Source organism: Coloeus monedula (assembly GCF_965178545.1).
Source record: "Coloeus monedula genome assembly, chromosome: 1".
Classification (NCBI taxonomy): Eukaryota; Metazoa; Chordata; class Aves; order Passeriformes; family Corvidae; genus Coloeus; species Coloeus monedula.
In genome coordinates, this window is record NC_138781.1 from 121,384,348 (window position 1) to 121,402,330 (window position 17,983).

At 39.6% G+C, this 17,983-nt stretch overlaps 1 protein-coding gene across 1 annotated transcript in view; it reads right to left on the reverse strand.

Annotated features, from left to right (window-relative positions):
• Window positions 1-17,983, reverse strand: part of TOX (thymocyte selection associated high mobility group box) — a gene marked incomplete at both ends in the record, with an annotated part of 217,623 nt that overhangs the window by 94,159 nt on the left and 105,481 nt on the right. Inside the window, one exon of the mRNA XM_082277198.1 lies at window positions 8,452-8,517. Coding sequence (XP_082133324.1) covers window positions 8,452-8,517 — 66 coding nt within the window. The remainder of the gene's footprint in view (window positions 1-8,451; window positions 8,518-17,983) is intronic.

Here is a 17,983-nt window from a genome sequence, read left to right on the forward strand (position 1 = left end):
TAGAGTTTCCTGGAAAGGAAACTACATAACTAAAATATATGATGTCTGTAATCTGTTTTCACATGCTAAAAAAGTTGTACATGAAGGAGCAGAGGGAAGCATTTTGAAGGATATTTTACACTGGCTGCTCATTAAACAGAAAGTTCCCTCATGACATACAGGGCAAAAAGTAGTGCCTTTTCTCTTGTGATATGTGAAAAAATACCTCTGGCTTTTGGATAGAGAATTCATCATTTGATGATTGATTTTCTGTTTACCTTTTTCATGGTAAAATAATAGCTTTTGTTATTTTTACTTTATTGATTTATTGTGGGCCTACCACTGAAGTTGCTATCATCCCGATGCCACAACTAAGACAAGACACAGTATTTACTTTACTTGCCTTTCATCTGCAACTCTTAAGAAAAATACTTTTAACTGATGCACAGAATCATTGTGTATACAACAGGGCCGAGTTCACAATTTCAGCATTACTCTAGCAGTATCTGACATTTACTTCTAAAGCCCCAAATTCTGTAGCTAGGCAATTACCCTCCAAACCTGTTTCATTAAAAAGTTTTCTGCCCACGTGGCTGTAAAGAAAATATAAGTGCAAGGTTTCACAGCCAGAAGACAAATAGAATGCTGAAAAATGTGTTATACTTGCTGAGGTTTCTGATATTATCTCAATTTTACAGATCTGCGCTAATGATTTTTGAAGGCTGGAGAGGGACACTTTTGTTTATACAACTGCAATTATGGGTATGTTTGCTTAGGATCCTTAAGGACTAGATTTTGCCCTCTTTAGTGTTTTTACAGCATGTGCTATAGAATAGGTATTAAATGAAAGAAGCATTAAGTTAAGGCATGTTTAAGTAACTCTTCTTTCAGAGATAAGTAGGTCATATACATTTCTGCTTCTGGTCAGAGTACAGGATCCACACCTACTGAACATAACTGACCAAAATGAATTTGAGTAAAAGAGGGTAAAGGTATTTCACCTGAGTTACCTCTTTAATGTGAAATTTGTCGAAGCTCTTAAATTCCAGCCAACAGGCCCTAATTCTGACTTCTATTTTTATAAAAGTTGAGGCATTTGATTGCAAAAAAAAATAAAAAATATCCTTGAATATATACACAGTACATGTTCATACATTTTGCATTAAAGCTAAAGACATTCATACATTTTGGAGAAGGGCTCGGGGACACTGATGGATGACAAATTGGACATAAGCTGGCAATGTGCTTGCAGCCCAGAAGGCCAATCATGTTCTGGGTTGCATCCAAAGCAGTGTGGCCAGCAGGGAGAGGGAGGGGTTTCTGCCCCTCTACTCTGCTTTTGTGAGACCCCATCTGGAGTGCTGCATCCAGCTCTGGGGTAATCAGCACAGGAAAGACATGAACCTGTTTGTTTGGGTCCAGAGAAGGACCACAGAAGTCTGAGGGCTGAAGCACCTCTCCTATGATGAAAGGCTGAGTTGGGGTTGTTAAGCTTGGAGAAGACTCTGAGAAGACCTTAATAACACCTTTCAAAATATAATGAGGCTTATGAGAAAGATGGAGAAAGACCTTTTACCAAGGCCTGTAGTGTCAGGACAAGTAACAACAGTTTTAAACAGAGAGGATAGATTTAGATTGGACGCAGGAAGAAATTCTATACTTTGAGGGTGGTGAGACACTCTAAGAGATTGTGCAGAGAATTTGTGTGTGCCCCATCACTGGAAGTTTTCAAGGTCATGTTGCATGAGGTTTGGAGCAACCTGATTTAGTGGAAGATGTAACTGCTCATTGCAGGGAACTGGACTAGATGATCTTCAAAGATGCCTTCCAATTCAAACCATTCCATGATTCTAAAGATGTATATCTATAAATATATGCATGACCTTGTTAATGCAACTGTTGATGTATTTTTATCAGGGACTCAGTTCTTTCCAGACTCTGTGCCTGATGTTAAGGTAACGTTAAAAGACTACATTTTACACAAAAGGGAAAGGTAGGGTAAAATTGCATCTACCTGTTGGGGTTTTAGTTTAGTTTTAGTTTTTTTCCTGTTAAAGGAATTTTCTCCCATATGCATGTTGCTAGGGGACAAATAGCTGTACTTAAGAAAGACAAAAAGGGGGGTGGGGCGGGCCTGGCTACTTTCTTGTCTACACCTGGGTGGGGGGTCAGTTCGCTCTGAGCGTCCGGAGAGAGAAGCTGCAGAGAAAGGAGCTGCTGCTTCTTTCTTGGCCGTTCTTCTCTTCCTGCTGGAAACAACGCCGGGACCCCAAAAGCCGCTTTCCCTGCCCTGCTGGAGGCCGAGCTGTGGCTGCCCTGCCCCGCTGCTGCTTCGAGTTTTCGCTACGCTGTAGCCCTGCTCACCCTGCCTGCCTGGGCATCCGTGGGGTTCTCCCATCTGGATACATCTCGTCTGCCACCCGGGATTTGCGTTCGTCCCTGCCGCTCTAGCCTGCCGCTCTAGCCTGCCACTCCAGCCTGCCGTTCCCAGCCTGCTGTTCCTGAGAGTCCGGGATCGGCTGCCCAGGGGTTTGTGAAGCCTTTGTTCCATCCCTTCCCGGGATCCCAGGGCACGGGTGCCGCGTGCTCCCCGAGCTCGCTCCGGAGCGCCCCCTGCAGCCGCGGGGGAACCATCGCACCTGCCCTGCTCACCGGGAGCCGCCAGCGCCCCTGCCGGCTGCGAGCGGAACTGCACCCGAGGGGAAAGGGCCCGACAGCCGAGAAGGCTGGGACTGGGGTTGTGATTGTTTGCTGGTACTGCCATAGTTATTGCTGTTTGTTTGACTGGTTATACATATATATATATATATATATATAGTAAAGAACTGTTATTCCTATTTCCCACATCTTTGCCTAAAGGCCCTTGATTTCAAAATATAATAACTTAGAGGGAAAAGGGGTTATATCTGCCACTTCAAGGGGGGCTTCTGCCTTCCTTAGCAGACACCTGTCTTTCAAAACCGAGACACTACCTTTAACCACTTGTTCAGGATCTGAAAGGACTGCCTGGTGTTTTTCTTTCCCTGAGGCCATTTTAACCTGTCCTTTTCTTTTTTGTTTTTTTAATGTGGCATCTATAGACTACTGCAGAGAAATGGAGGACCAAAAAGTAGACTCCCTTCTGATGATAACCGATTTTTGAAATTAAAAGATAGTAGATCAGGAAGAGGGAGGTAGAATATGGTCCAAAACAGCCCTGGACTGCAGCCAGCCAGAAGATTGCCCAGGTGGCATTTCTTTCTCACTGTGGAGCAGTCTCTCAAATAATGAGTAAAAGCTTTCCAACTTTTGGGCAGGATTGCACTAGACTTCAGGTCAAGGTAGCATGTACCCACAGGACTACATGTAATGATTTTCCATCTAAGAAAGCTGCTTTTTTTCAGTCCTTTCCAAGGCAGCCAACTTCTGCCTTGCTCTGAGGATGGAGACCATTCCGGGCAGCAAGACTGAAGAGCTGTGTCCTCTGGCAGTACCCTGGAATTCTAGCCTACCTACAGGGAAGGACCAATACAGAGCAAGAGAGGGCAGCTATCGTGTAGCATTTATCCATCCCTAATTCACATGAGCAATCCTTATGTCATTAATAATCTAAGAAATTACAGTATAAAATGTAAAAACTACATTAGGGCTGTATGTAGAACCATGTGCATAAGGCAATATTAATATGAAATATCTCTCTTTTGGATGCCATTCCATCCTATTTCACCCTGTAGCTGTACAGGACAAAACAGTTTTGATACCCATGGTGCTGCCTGTATCAAAGAACATGCACATATATTTTAGATGGATCTCCCTGGCATAGCTGTGGGAAGCAGGAAACCACCACCTCTAAGCAAACAGTATGCCTTCCTCTGCCTCAGATCTTTTCTTCCCAGTGGGACAACAGGGGTACTGCCCCAAATCATCAGCTCCAGGCCTGGTCTCAACCTTCCTTTTAGACCTTGCAGGGAATTTGGCAGCTGGACTCATTAACCTTAACATTTATCAGGCCTCAGGAAGGCTACAAATGTGTAAAGCTTTGTGCAACAAAGTGCTGAATTACATTCCATATTGTGACTAGGAAGAAATGTAAAATAAGCAATATAATTTTATACTGTGCTGTGCGTGGCCCAAAAATTACAGGAGGAGGAATAACATAAAGAATAATTTATGTCCAAGATTCCAATTATAGGTGTGGGGAGAAAAAAATAATTGGTGGGAATCTCAAATGCAGATAAGTTGGCATAGTTTTATTTTAAAATGATAAATACTTTCAGATCGAAGGGCACTTAGTAATGAAAATGTCACAGTTTTAACGTGTATGCTTGTTAATATGGCTGGCATAACTCATTTAGGAGATGCTTTCAGTGTAGAGTCCTGTACTACATATATCATAACCAAAAATGCAGTACTTACACATATATATATAAAATGTACACAGAGACAAGATTGCCAAACAGCCTTTTGGGACAGTTTAAAAGAATATCATTAATTTTTACTGTATACTTACACTTCTGGCTCAGTTCCAGCACTGGCTTTCTGTAAAAATCATTTCAAGTATAGAATTATGCTATTTGCTTGCAGCAACATCACAGGAACAGTAGTGAGCCATATGTTGCTACTTAGCAACTTGGTCTGTAAGTCCCAAAGCATGTACTGATTTGAAAATTGAACAGAAATGATAATTATTGTTGAGGGATGCTGTGAGGCAAATTGTCTTGGATTACCAAACTATGCAGATGTTTGATGTTATATAGCAAAAGGAACAAAACTATATTTTTCCTGTCCAATGGCTGAGCTTTTATTTATGTTAGCCTAAAGGGGATAAATTGATTAAAACCCATAAAATAATATAAGGTGATGTTTTTCTGGGTATGAACATTTTGCAGTAAACAGACAGAACTGAGGTGCTTGTCAGCATATATCAGGACCCCAGCAATCCTGCTTCTATGGTCACATAACCCTGAAAACAGCCAAGTGGAAACCACTTGGTCCTTGGTGTTGCATACCATGACTCAGTCTGCCAACCCACTTCCCAAATAAGCTGTGTCAGACTCTGAAATTAAAAAACGATACTTGTGTCTGATTCAGTCAGCATGACCAGAGCTTGAATAGAGGTTTCTGATAGGACCATGTATCTCCTTACATGTGGAATTCATATTTTAGTTAACAGACGTGAATCCATCAAGAAAAGCAGAGTAATTAATTCACTCCTTATTCTGACAGGATTCAACCCCTCATCTCTGATCCTGTGAGGGAAAAGCCAGGTTATTAAGAGTGTGAAGGAGCCTGCATTCCTCTCACTGAGGTAATGCAATGGTAAATGAGCACAGGTGCAAAAGGACAAAACTATGAATGGAGCAACTATGCTGTCATCGGTCATCCTCCTCTCCTTTCACGGCATTATGTGTTTTACATCCAGTAACAGTGACAGGAAAATGAACAAACAGTCCTAAAAACCAGGTTCAGAAAATGCAATTGCACCCTTAACTGTTCCTCTCCCTATCCCTGTAAGCTACGCTGTCTTTCATGCTTTGTTTTCAGAGCAGGAAATATCGTAATTTTTTTCCAGTTTTAACCACCAAGCTGGATCTTGAAATGGTAGTCAGTTCACCAGTTTTGGCTGACCACCAAATGCTTATGCCCAAGAAAGGAACAGCACCCCATTACAGTCAGTGAAGGCCTCACAGATACTGTCAGTGCAGAGTTAGTTCCTTTGAGGAATGACTAGCAGCTGTCTATGTCAGGAACAGGTTTGGAAGGCTTCTCTCACAGTCGCAGGTTCTCGATGAAACATGAGAGGCAGGTTTCCAACACACCCCAGATTCCTGCTCCCAGTGAAGTTGTTTTGCCTCTTTTTTTTTCATTTTTTTTTCAAATACAGTTATTATTACAGGCTTTCACATATGCTCCAGCCCACACAAAGCTGGAACACCTCTTCTGTGAAGGCAGGCTAAAAGTACTGGGCTTGTTCAGCTTGGAAAAGAGAAGGCTCCAGGGAGATCTTAGAGCAGCCTCCCAGTAACTAAAGGGAGCCAACAGGAAAGCTGGAGAGAGACCTTTTACAAGGGCCTGTAGTGATAGGTCAAGGAGGAATGGCCTTAAGCTGAAGGAGGATAGGTTTAGATTGGACATTAGGAAGAAGTTCTTTGCTATGAAGGTGGTGAGGCACTGGCAGAGGTTGCCCAGAGAGGTTGTGGACTCCCCATCCCTGGAAGTGCTCAAGGCCAGGCTGGATGAGGCTCTGAGTAACCAGGGCTAGTGGAAGGTTCCCTGCCCATGACATGGGGGTTGAAACTAGATGATCTTTAAGGTCCATTCCAACCCAATTCACTCTAGGGTTCTGTATATTCACTTAAAACCACTGGAACAGTGTAAGCACCAGGAGAAAATCCCAGCAAGGGAAAGGAGGTTGTGACAGCCCAAGGCTGACAGCGACTCTCAAACCGGCACAGAAGCCTGGTTGACTGGTATACACTTGGCAACAACTTGGCAACACTGTGCCTGGCTTCTTGCCACATGGATCCCCCAGCAAAGGACAGAGAGGTTGCCTTTGGGTTTTGAACTCTACCTGGGAGTCAGACACCCAAAAGCTCAGCTTTGCTATGGTCAAATTTTAAGTCTGTAAGCCCTTTCTTGGTTCCAGCCCTTTGTAAGCATTCAGGGTTTCCATATTTGAATTTGGAAATGTCACATTTGATAGATTTTTTTTTCCTTGAAGACAAAGTCATTTGCATTTAAAATACCTAGGCCTGGCTCTTTAAAGGTACTTTAATCACCTTTCACTGCAACCAGTGAGTGTTAGATGCATAAATATCTTGGAGAATCTGGGTCTTGTTAGCACATGTAGAAACTGCATAAAAGATTAAAACTTATACCCTTAATTTTTCAATATGCCATTTAAATTATTTAAACTACATGAATACACACTACAAAAATATCAACAGAAGAAAAATAATTCTGATGTATAATGTGGCTTTGCAATTCTTTATTCAAAACTATTTAAGACAGACATAATGATTCTCTGAAAGGTAGCAGCTGATAACAGCAATCATTCACAGAGTTTGTATTTCTACTGATTCAAACAAATTCAATTAGCCCTTGCACTTCAAAACCCTTAAGGCAAAAATGAGATGATACTAGGCTGCTTTAATCTAATAGTAATAATAAAACTTGTCAGTACAGTTTTTGGATTAATGGTTAGAGAAAAATTAATAATATAATTTTTCATTTTTTAATCAAACAGTTCTATTCTAAACTACCTCTGGATCTTGGAGGGTTCTTAGCTGAACAAGTTCAATCATGCACAATTCCTAAATGCAAAGTACTATTGGTCTCTAAAGGTATTTCAGAGTGACTTCAACAGAAAGCTGGGAACCAGTGTGGTGGAACACTTTAAAGACAGTCTTTTTGGCTGAACCACGTACTCATCTCGCACAACCTCCTGTTTCCCTGCCCCCCAATGCACCTGTCTACCTGAAGAATGCTACTTCATGAAGACATTTAGTTTTGCATGCACAAAGCCATTGATTCCAAAGTTACATCCAGCTTATCTAAACATAATCACTTTTCATGCAGACTTATTTCCCACCTGATGAGAGTTCTACAGATAAGCCTCCTGGTCCTGTCAGGCCAGACACTGCTGGCCTGAAATATTGCATGGCATAGACCACAAGTCTGGTCATTCATGGCAATTTCTAACACAATCTAACTGACCTGCAGCACTATCCCCACCACTCACTTGTGTGAAGTTAAACTGAAACACGTGAAGTAAATGAAAAATTCTCCCCTACATAGAGATGTAGCAAAGCTTTCAAAGCTATTTTTGCTTTTTAAGGAGTAATTAAAATTTGTAATTCTTAGAAATCTATAGGATCTTTGGGTTCAAGTGGAAAAGTGGAAGATTTTTTAATATACATCCAGTTTCAAAATTTAGTGTGTATGGTTGCCCAAAAGGAAAAGGGCTGAAAAATACCTTTAAAGAAAACACATCACCATTGGCCTGCAAGCTACAGAAGGCTAAGCCATTGTCTCAACCCCACTGCTAATTGTGTAATAATAGCAACATTCCTCAGACACAGGATTAGTGTTAAAAATGCAATTCTTCAACTGTCCTATAAGTGATAATTAAAGCTATTTGTGACATGTATAGCTTATAATGATTAACTTGTCTGCAGTCAGATAAACAAATAACCTGCACCTGTAAAGACTTTATTTCCTGAAGGTAAAACAACTGTTTAGGAAAGATCATGCTGGCAAAACAGCTGCTTGCATTCTGGAGAGGGAACAAGGTAGTATCTTTTAACCAACGCCAACTCTGGTGTTTTATCAGCTCTATCTCATTAACTGGAAACAAGGCTTAAATGCTTTGTTTATAAATTATGATTATTCCTGATTGCAGCAGTTACTGATAGTGCCACTCATTTGCAATGCAACTCTTTGAATTTTTTTAATTACAATTTGAAACAAGGCAGAGAAGATTAATTAACCCACCTGGCTGGCTGGCACATAGTCCTGGCTTGGTTCTGTCATACTCATATACATGTTTTCACCGTCAAACTGCAAAGGAAATAATAGTAAACATTCAGCAAACTTGATTTTTTAGCATTGACTGAAAAAAACAGTAGCTATAAAATAATACTACAGCCTGGTTTTAGAGACTTGTAATTGCATGTGTGCATCTTGTCTTTGATGTTCCTGTTGTCATCCTTATTGACCCTGGATGTCAGTGATTTGGAGTAATTAGCACTCTAGTAATTACAGCTAGCAAGGAAGAAATGAATGGTTTCCTTTCATCTGCAATCTGTTTTAAAACAAAATGGCTCATTTTGTGCACCATGTATACATATTGCTGTTGGTTGCAATGAAGTACTAAGTGAATTGCACACTTACTGAGAAAAGGAAGATGAGAATAGAATCTGCACTAAAATGCATCTTAATGGATTCCAGCTTTAGCTTCTGAGCAGAACAAGAGTTGAAATTTCAAAACAAATTAAACCCCCTCCTACTGAAATGTTCCCATATCAGAAAGCGGGAAATACATTTCCAGACGGTTTTCAGACATCTGAATGTATGAAACAGTATACCTCCCGTCCGTATGGTGTAAGAGGAGAGTTTGCTTGATGTGTGAATAAAGTAAACATTCATAATCAGAACTGCAAAAATAACCTTCTGTAAATGATAAATACCATTCCTGGAAATATGTAGGATATATAAAAACCTGGTTTCCTTTTTTCCTTTCTTTTTTCTTTCTTTTTTTTTTTTCTTCTCTCAACTGCAGTTAAGAAGTAACGGAAATGTCATAGAAAGGAGTTGATTAAAATCTGAAGGCCTAGATGGAGAAAAACTGTCAGATATGAAGCCTCATCCTGTACCAGCACAAAGAAGTGTAAAACTACTGATTTCTTACATAGTCTGGAAAATGTCCCTGCAGAACTCTCGTCACACCCACTCAAGTGGCAGTGCCAACAGGACGATGATAGTCCCACTGTCTGCTCAGGAACTAGGGAAAATCTTTTAAACCTTTAAAGTAGAAATGAACAACAGCAGGAATTCCTGTCTCCAGACATCAACCACAAATTTCCAGCTGTTATGAGGTCTGTTTGAAATAACTTGCACCTGACCCCTTGTGTGAATGCTTAGAGTGACGTATTTTGGACACGAGCCATTGTTTTGCATGATACAGCAGCATTTTTAAGAAGTCCCTACTACTGAGATTGCTCTGCTCCTACAGAAGGTGCCCATGAAATATCCCATGGATATTTATTGATCAGTGCTGAGCTTCTGGGGATATTCTACCTGCAAGGTGTAGTATATTCAGGTAGCCCAAGGTGGCAAAGTTAAACTGTGGCTTTGGCAGACAGCTCTACCAATCTTTGCTGAAGTGGCTGAAAAGGTTTCGGCTTCCAGCTGTTCATCCTCTTTCTCTGCCAGAGGCTACAAGGCTTGTAACAGCAGCAGTAACATGAACAAGTGCCAGCTCCTGGCACAGAAGTTGATGGTCTGCCCTTCCTGGCCAGAGCTATTTAATAGTCACAGACTATCTGTCAGAAGTCCTAGTTTCATGGGAGGGAAAGGATTATGCCACAGACACAGATCTGCCATAAGGAATAGAGTGTTTCCAAATTTTGATAGAAAAGAGATAGTTAGATTAGATAATAAAATAGAGATTGATGCTTGTTCCTTTTTAGTTTCTTGTTGACATGTACCACTTCTTTCAGGCTTCTCATTCAATAATGCTCTTATTTATAAGCATTCAAAGTAGAGTTTTGGAGAAAAAATTTTAGTATCTGGATTGTTTGCACTGGAAAAAATGCATTGTTTCTTTTACTCATATGGACAGGTGAAATTCTGAAGAGAGATTTCACAGCCAGTAGTTCGAAAGCAAGCACTCCAGTGCAAGGCCTATAGGAGCTCAACTTATTCAGCTTGTCAGACGAAAGGCTGAAAGGTGCCTTGATCACTGTGATTGGTACTTACACCCTGGAAAGATGTCTGATAGCAAGATGTCAGCCTTCCTGACAGTGGTATAATGAGATCTAGTGTTGAGAAATGGGAATTACAGAAATTCAGTCTTGAAATAAGATACAAGTTCCTACTTTAGGAGGTAATTAAGCATTATGTCAACAGCAAACTCATCATTTCTCAGACATTTTAGAATGAAGTTTGATATCTTTTTCAGAACAGATGCAATCCATATCATATTTATAAGAAATCCTATGGACAGGATAGTTACACTTGCTGGTTATGGGAGTCCTATCTGCCCTGGAAACCATCATTCCTTGAGTCTCCTCTTTTGAATTTCCCTCATTATCTTCATACATTTGTTGTGATATATTTCAAGCTTGGCTATAATTGAAACACTGTGTTGCATGTGTTTAGTTGCAGTGAATATGAAGAAATTTCTTTTCTTTTCTGCATGCTCACTAGCTACAGTCAAGGGTTATTTCAATCTATTTTTCCTTCCATAATGCATGAGACTATGATTTAAGAATCTTTATGAAGTATACTAGTCTTCCATATAATCCCTACTGTTGAATGTTTGGTCATCTGTCCTTGCTCCCAAGCTTACAATCATCAAATCTGCATTCTTTGAATAATTTCCCTAAGGTACTTTTCCATGAATACTGAATTTTTTATAATTCTGTGTGTTGTACTTGGATTATCTGCCTACCTAATCAGTGCCTTGCTATTAGTGGTCCCCCTGGCATGATAGGATATTGGATCTCAGCCTCTCCTGTTTGTTGCTTGTGGCCCTCTATTTAGTTCTGAAATGTTTTTATTCTGCCATGGTCTGTGGGCTTTATGTGAGCATATTTAAGAGAAACCAAAACAGAAAAAGTGTACCTAAATTTAAACTTCCTGGCCTTTTGACCTTACATGAGAAATGTAAAGGGATTGATGCTTACATGAGAAATGACCTTCTGCAACATTTTGGATTAATTTGTTAGGGTAAATTTTCAGAAAAATATATCAATGCATAATGTTTGTAAAATCTGAGTGACCTGTTAACACCTAAATACCCAGCAGCTGTCTGATTTATTACTTAATTTCTTCAATATTCAAGCATGGAGTTTAGTCACTGCAGTATTTAGCATCTGCTTGTCAGAAGTATGTGTAAGATATTGTGTAATAGGTTATATAGGTCAGTAAGGTTTGATGGGATGTGTATTTTTTGTAGTATTTATATATGCAGATTGTGGACTGTAATGCGTCAGCTGACACTAACACTCTTGCCATGTTAGTATATGTACTACATTTACCACTGTTTAAATTATTATCTGCCCTCAGTCCAGTGCAGTGTTGTGCATGGCTTCTTGGAAGTTCCTAAGACTTTGGATACGAGCCTGAAAAACACCCATAAACTCAAAGCATGAAACATATACACATGCACTTCATACAGCAGGTATTGCCAGGAGATACCTCCTTCACATTCTCCATGTTTACTAAAATGTTTATAAAAGAGTGAAATTATGATCTTTGTATACCAGAATAAAACAAAATATTTACTGCAATACTGAATTGTTTATTCATCATCCCGTTTCCCAACTACCAAAGCAGCGTGAAATAGAGATGACCTGTACATCCCACCCCAGCCAAAAACAGGGTACACAAGCCTTCAGTAACAAAAAGTTCAGAAAAACAGAGGCACCACAGATACAATACTCACCTTGCCCAAATGTAACAATCCCACATCAAAACAATAAACTGAGGAAAAAATGCCAACAATTTGATCAACTGGAAAGTTCTATTCATGTTTTTTTCCCACCAGTTTAGAAGCTTCCAAAACATGACTCTAAACCCCAGAAATGAATATTTAATCATTTCACCTTTAACAGACTGCTTTATGACATACAGGCTCTACAGCATGGCACCTCTCAACAACTCTCCACCTGGACACCTTAATTCATGCTATATCCACCTGGAATTCAGCTTTGCAAGTAAGGTGATGTATGCAACAGCAGGTCAAGCAACATATCTGGATCAGAGTGAGTCAAAAGATGAGCAGATGTGACTCAAAGATGCCTTCAACTACCAGAGTTTTCTTCCAGCTTATACTGTATGCCCCCAAAATTGTCTTACTGTACTCATCATTCTCAGGTCGGCAAGAATCTTATATTCCCTAAACTTTCCTGCCACTCACTGTGCTCAATTTCAAGCAAAGAAACTGCACAAGCATCACTTAACGTGTGGATGACTCATCCCAACAGAACAGATGAAATACAAAGGCAGGCAGTTAAATGAACTGTCTTTTATGAACCTATGTATGATGTATATATATCATATGACATTTCATATAAAGCTTTCCCAATGTCTCTCCAAGATCCTTCAGTATCATTAAGAGCAGATTTCAAAATCTTTCATTTTAATCTATTAAAAGTGAATGCTAATACAATATTCTGGTGTGTGATAATAACTACTCTTGACAACATTTCTTTTCACATTAAAGTGTAACTGCATGAGAAGTTTGGGTGAGAGCAAATGAAGAATATGACTGCATTGTAGTATGAAAAGAAATATAACTCGGAGCTAGTTCTAATATAAATTCAGGATTGCACAATACTCTTTAGTTAAATGATTATTATAAATAAAATATACAGGCAACACTATGGCATGGCCAGTTAGAAGCCCCCTCAGAACGACCCTTTGTAAGACAAGTTGTAATGTTCAGCAACCAATATGCACAAAATACCCAACTGCTGTTATTAAATACAATTTACTTGTAGAAGTTAGGGATGTAATTACATAAACACTGGCTGACTCTAACTGATGCAAGAGGTATGACAGAGTTCAGCAAATGCCCAGAATGTTTTAAGGGATCCAAGGCTGGCTTCTGTCTTCCATTAACAAGGTATGATACCAGTCACAAAATGTATGGCCAGGAAGCCTGTTTCATCTTCCCATTTAAATTGTGGCAAACTTTATCAGCATTTAAAGAGTGATTATGAAATAGCAAAGCTTGCAAGAACAGTATTTTTTTATTCATTGTTAATGTGCTGTAAGTTAAAAACACCCTACATGGACTATGTCACAAAGATAGTATAAACAGGTTGAATAGACAGCAAAATTCTCATGGTGACACCGAGAGAATGTTTATTTGATTGCCTACATACACAGAAAACTTTGGAATACAAAAAGGAAGGTGCAAGATGGCAGAAAAAGCTAGAAGGGCTTGAGAACCAAAGAGGGTAACTGGAAATAAAATATATTTATGTACTGGTATTTATATTTATATACTGGTAACTGTATGTGCGCATACAGTGATTATAAATGCAGATGAATATCGGCATTGGCTTCATGTAACTTGTTCAGATGACAGCTACAACACAGACACGTTAAACAAGTTTTCAGCCTAACTTCCTGTTCTCCCCTCCACTTGAGCTACCTTCTTCTATACCAAGTCACTCTGTTTTCATTGCCAGGATCACCTGTGCTATCTGGATTACAGGGAGAATGATATTTCTCCCCTCTACCTCTGTCTTCTTGCTACCTAACACTTCTTTGCCGTTGTTGTGAAATGAGGGTTTATTTTTTTTACTCCTTTTTCATCCCGTTTTTGACTTCTGAGGTTATTGAATAGTTGCTTTCTCTTTGTATGCATATACATATCTATCTACCTATCTATCTATCTATCTATCTATCTATCTATCTATCTATGTGCCCTAAGTCTTCAGGCACAGTTATATGAGCTATATAAAAGACAAAAAATCAAGCACATGAATGTTTGAGTTTTTTCCACTGCATACTGAAGAGCAGCACAATGTGACAGCACTGCATCTCGTCCAGCTGCAGTGTGGGCAGGGAAGCAGGAGGAATATGAGCCCACATGGCTTTTGATGCCAAAACAAGCTTGGGACAGGGGTGCGGAGGGGGAGCAACTTTGGACAATGTTCTGTGCACAAATATATCCCAAGAATGATATCCTAAAATTTAAAGAAGAAGCAAGGGGACAGATGATATTGGTGAAAGGTATTGTGTTTAATAAGTTCAGCTTCCGGGTAAAGCCACTTGGACTTGACATCCCGATTTCTTCAAAGGACATTACAGATCTTCAAAGCCTGTGTTATTAATCACACAATCTAAACACAAATTTCTCCCATTTTAGATTGGAACTGGAAGACAGATTTAGATTTAAATATAAACTTTAGTTATATCATTAAACCATAGTTTACCTTACTCTGGTGGTGCCCCAGCACAATTTGTTACACTTCATTTTAAGATGTTGCAATAGCATTGTGTAAAACGATTATTTATTTCTAGTGATTTAGTGATTTTACTGCTTACCGCTTATATATATCATTTGTAAGTTACATTATCTAAAAGCCACTAATCCTGAAAAACATTTAAAACTAGGTAATTTTGTTTATTTTAAACCAAATGCCAAGAGTGGATATTGTCTCAGGTTGCTTGATGACAAAGAGTGATATTTTATTTTACTCAGAGCTGCTGAAATGAGACTAAAATAATAATGGGATACAACATAAATCATCAAATTGCTATGCTAAAGAAACAGTTGATCTTGTTATGGCAACCATTAAAGATAAAAACAGAGATGCTCTGTAAACATTATACAAGATGGAAAATCCCTTTCTTGACACAGTTTGGCAAAGCGGTATGTTTGTATTAAATTGAAACTCCATTTTGTCTCCTGAACTCCATTTTATATGCTGTACTTGAACATGTTTAAATTTGCCCAAGACAGGTTACAGTAATGCATTCCAGACAGGTATCCTTCCCAGGAAAGAAGCTTGACACCTCACTGAAGGACTATCACAAGAAAATTGTGAAAAAACAATCTAGTACTATCAACTTTGATTGTTCTGCTGTCTTCCCTCCCTCCTTCCATAAACCTTGTTTATCAGCAGAGGAGCACACTGGAAGATCATGAGATTGGGTGAAAACGCCTGAACGCAGCACCATGGCAAAAAGAAGCCAAATTCTTTGCAGAGCTGGATGTCCCTCTATGGCCAAAGGAAGGTGATTGATTAGTGCAGATTGGCAGGACCTGGAGGAGTCCTGTCCCATCTGGAACACTAGGAGCCCTCCAGGATACAGAAAGTTTGATGAACCAAGCAATAGAGGGGAGATGGCATGTCTCAAGCTTATTATTATTATTATTATTAATTATTATTATTATTATTATCAATTTTAATTCTGTTACTTGTTTTCAGGAGCAAAGTATTAGGAAAATCCTTTATGTCTCTGGTCCTTTCATTCTCTTCCATGTTGCCAAAGAGTCTGAAGCAGGGATATGGGGTATGTTGTCTTTAATTGATCCGAGTATAGTGATGTGTGGACTAGGCAGATTGGAGTTGGGAAGGAATCTGCCCTGGTCTTAAGGGCAGCCAAAAGGTGTATGAGCACTGGCAGCAGCCCCAGAGCAGGAAGCAAGGGTGCTGCTTCGCAAGGAAATGCTGTCAGACATTTCCTATCTTAGAAAAAGCCAGAAAGAGCCAGAAAACTCTCTCTGCCCACAGCACCCAACAGACTTGGATCCATTCAGCGCTTGGATCCAAGTGTGATAGAGCTTGCAGACTAGCACTGCACCGTGCCTTTTCTACCATCTACCTGGCTTTCCAAGACAAAATGTTTCGTAAATATGCTGCTTTATTCTCCTCAAATGAGACCATTTTTGCCTCATTTTCCATTTATAGCACTTGCTATTGCCTGAAAAAAGTATAGACAGGGCTGTCAAAGTTTTCTCTCATATTTTCATGCTTGTGCCATAAATGCCCAACCCAGACCTTCCACCACTGCATTCCTTTAGCTAACTCACTATTTACCTCTTGCACTGGGAGAAAGGGAGGAGACAGAGCATTTGCTGAGTATATTCTCACAGGTGGAGAGCTGGCTGAATATCTAAATATACACTGGTAGTTAAAACCTGAATAATGGCACTACAGCATTTGTGTTTTTCCTGCACTTAATAGAGGTTAATGTGAAACTGCAGGAAAGGTGAAGGGGAGTGTTTAGCTTCCCGCTTGGAGCCTGCATGTGTCAATGCCTGACAGAGCCTTGAAGTTGTTAGCCTGCATGCAGAGCACTAGCTGAATGAGGTTACAGTGCTGAGCACAGCGGGCTAAAAGAAGTAGGATCAGACTGATAGGAGGAGTGGCAGAGTCCAGGCACAGCAGAGTGTATCAAAGACAGCCCAGGGGAGAGCGGGTACTGTATTAGTCCTTTGTGTACATTTAAATGGAAGACAGTGAACATGCAGTGATGAACTCTGAACCCTCTCAGCTGGCCTCCTGCTCCTTTTAACCTTGGCTCTGTAAATAAAATAAAATAAAATAAAATAAAAATTAAAAAAAAAAAAAAAGTAAAATAAGGTAAAAGAAAATAAACCCAAACCAGTGCACTGTAGTCTGGACTACTACGCTCAACTATTTTTTGCATATTGAACACTCATTAAATAAACATACCAAGATCAAAGCAGCAAGTGCTTTTGTTATTATTTTACTCAATTCACACTAAATTATAGATGTAGAAACCCACTGGGAAAATTGGGTGATAAGGTGGAAAGGTTTGAACAACTAAGATAAGACCCTTCTTTTTCTGCCCACAGTAGCTGAGGAAATTTGTTTAACCTGGTAGGCTTGTAACATTTTCCAACACCAACAGACAAGGCCAGTTCCATGAGAAGATCTGATCCTGCATCATGGAAGGTGAAGGGAATTGTGCTATTGCCAGTTGGACAGGAACTGGATCAGGAACCAGTAGACTGGTAAGGGAATAGGGATCTTCTTTGAGATTCAGAGTAATTTTTGTCGATGTTCATCTCTGCTTCATCGTGAAAAGTGGTGGATTATGTAATAAAACACAGGAAAGCTTAATAAAAAGGATCTACAGAGAGCAGAGAGATGACTAAAAAGCATTTTTTATATATCCACATGGAGAGCCCCCTGTGCTGGAGTATTGCAGAAGAGAGGTTCCATGGACCATAGCCAACAAGTTTCGCACAAATAGGACAGAACCATTGCCTTGCATGACTGCAGCAGGAATATCACAGGGATCCATGAACAGAGTTCTATCTACTGTATTATTTATAGTGAATGGGATACATATAGTTCCTATGGGCAAGTACATCTCCTTCTGCATAGCAGACTCTTAGAAATAAAAAGGACCAGAACAACATTAACCAAAAAAGCACAAGCAAAATTCCACTACTATTCTGAAAATCTGAAAGAGGGTCTTGAAAAGCAACTAAAGGTGACAACTGCCAGATAAATAAACAACCTTGCCTGAATGCTTGAAAGAGAAAGTGGGAAAAAACACATGGCATATGTAGAAGTATTTTTTTTTACCTATGCCATATTTAGAAATCCAATTTTAAATACTATCACCAAAGAACTTAAGCACTCTAGATCAATGCAGCAGGTCATTTGAATCATGTGCACAACATGTATTAAAATTATCCTGTTGAAAGGAATGACAGCTTGAAAATATTTAAAATCAAGCACCCTTTCAAATATGCAATAAAGTAGAATAAAAGAGCTCAGACATTTACAGGAACAGGAATGAAATA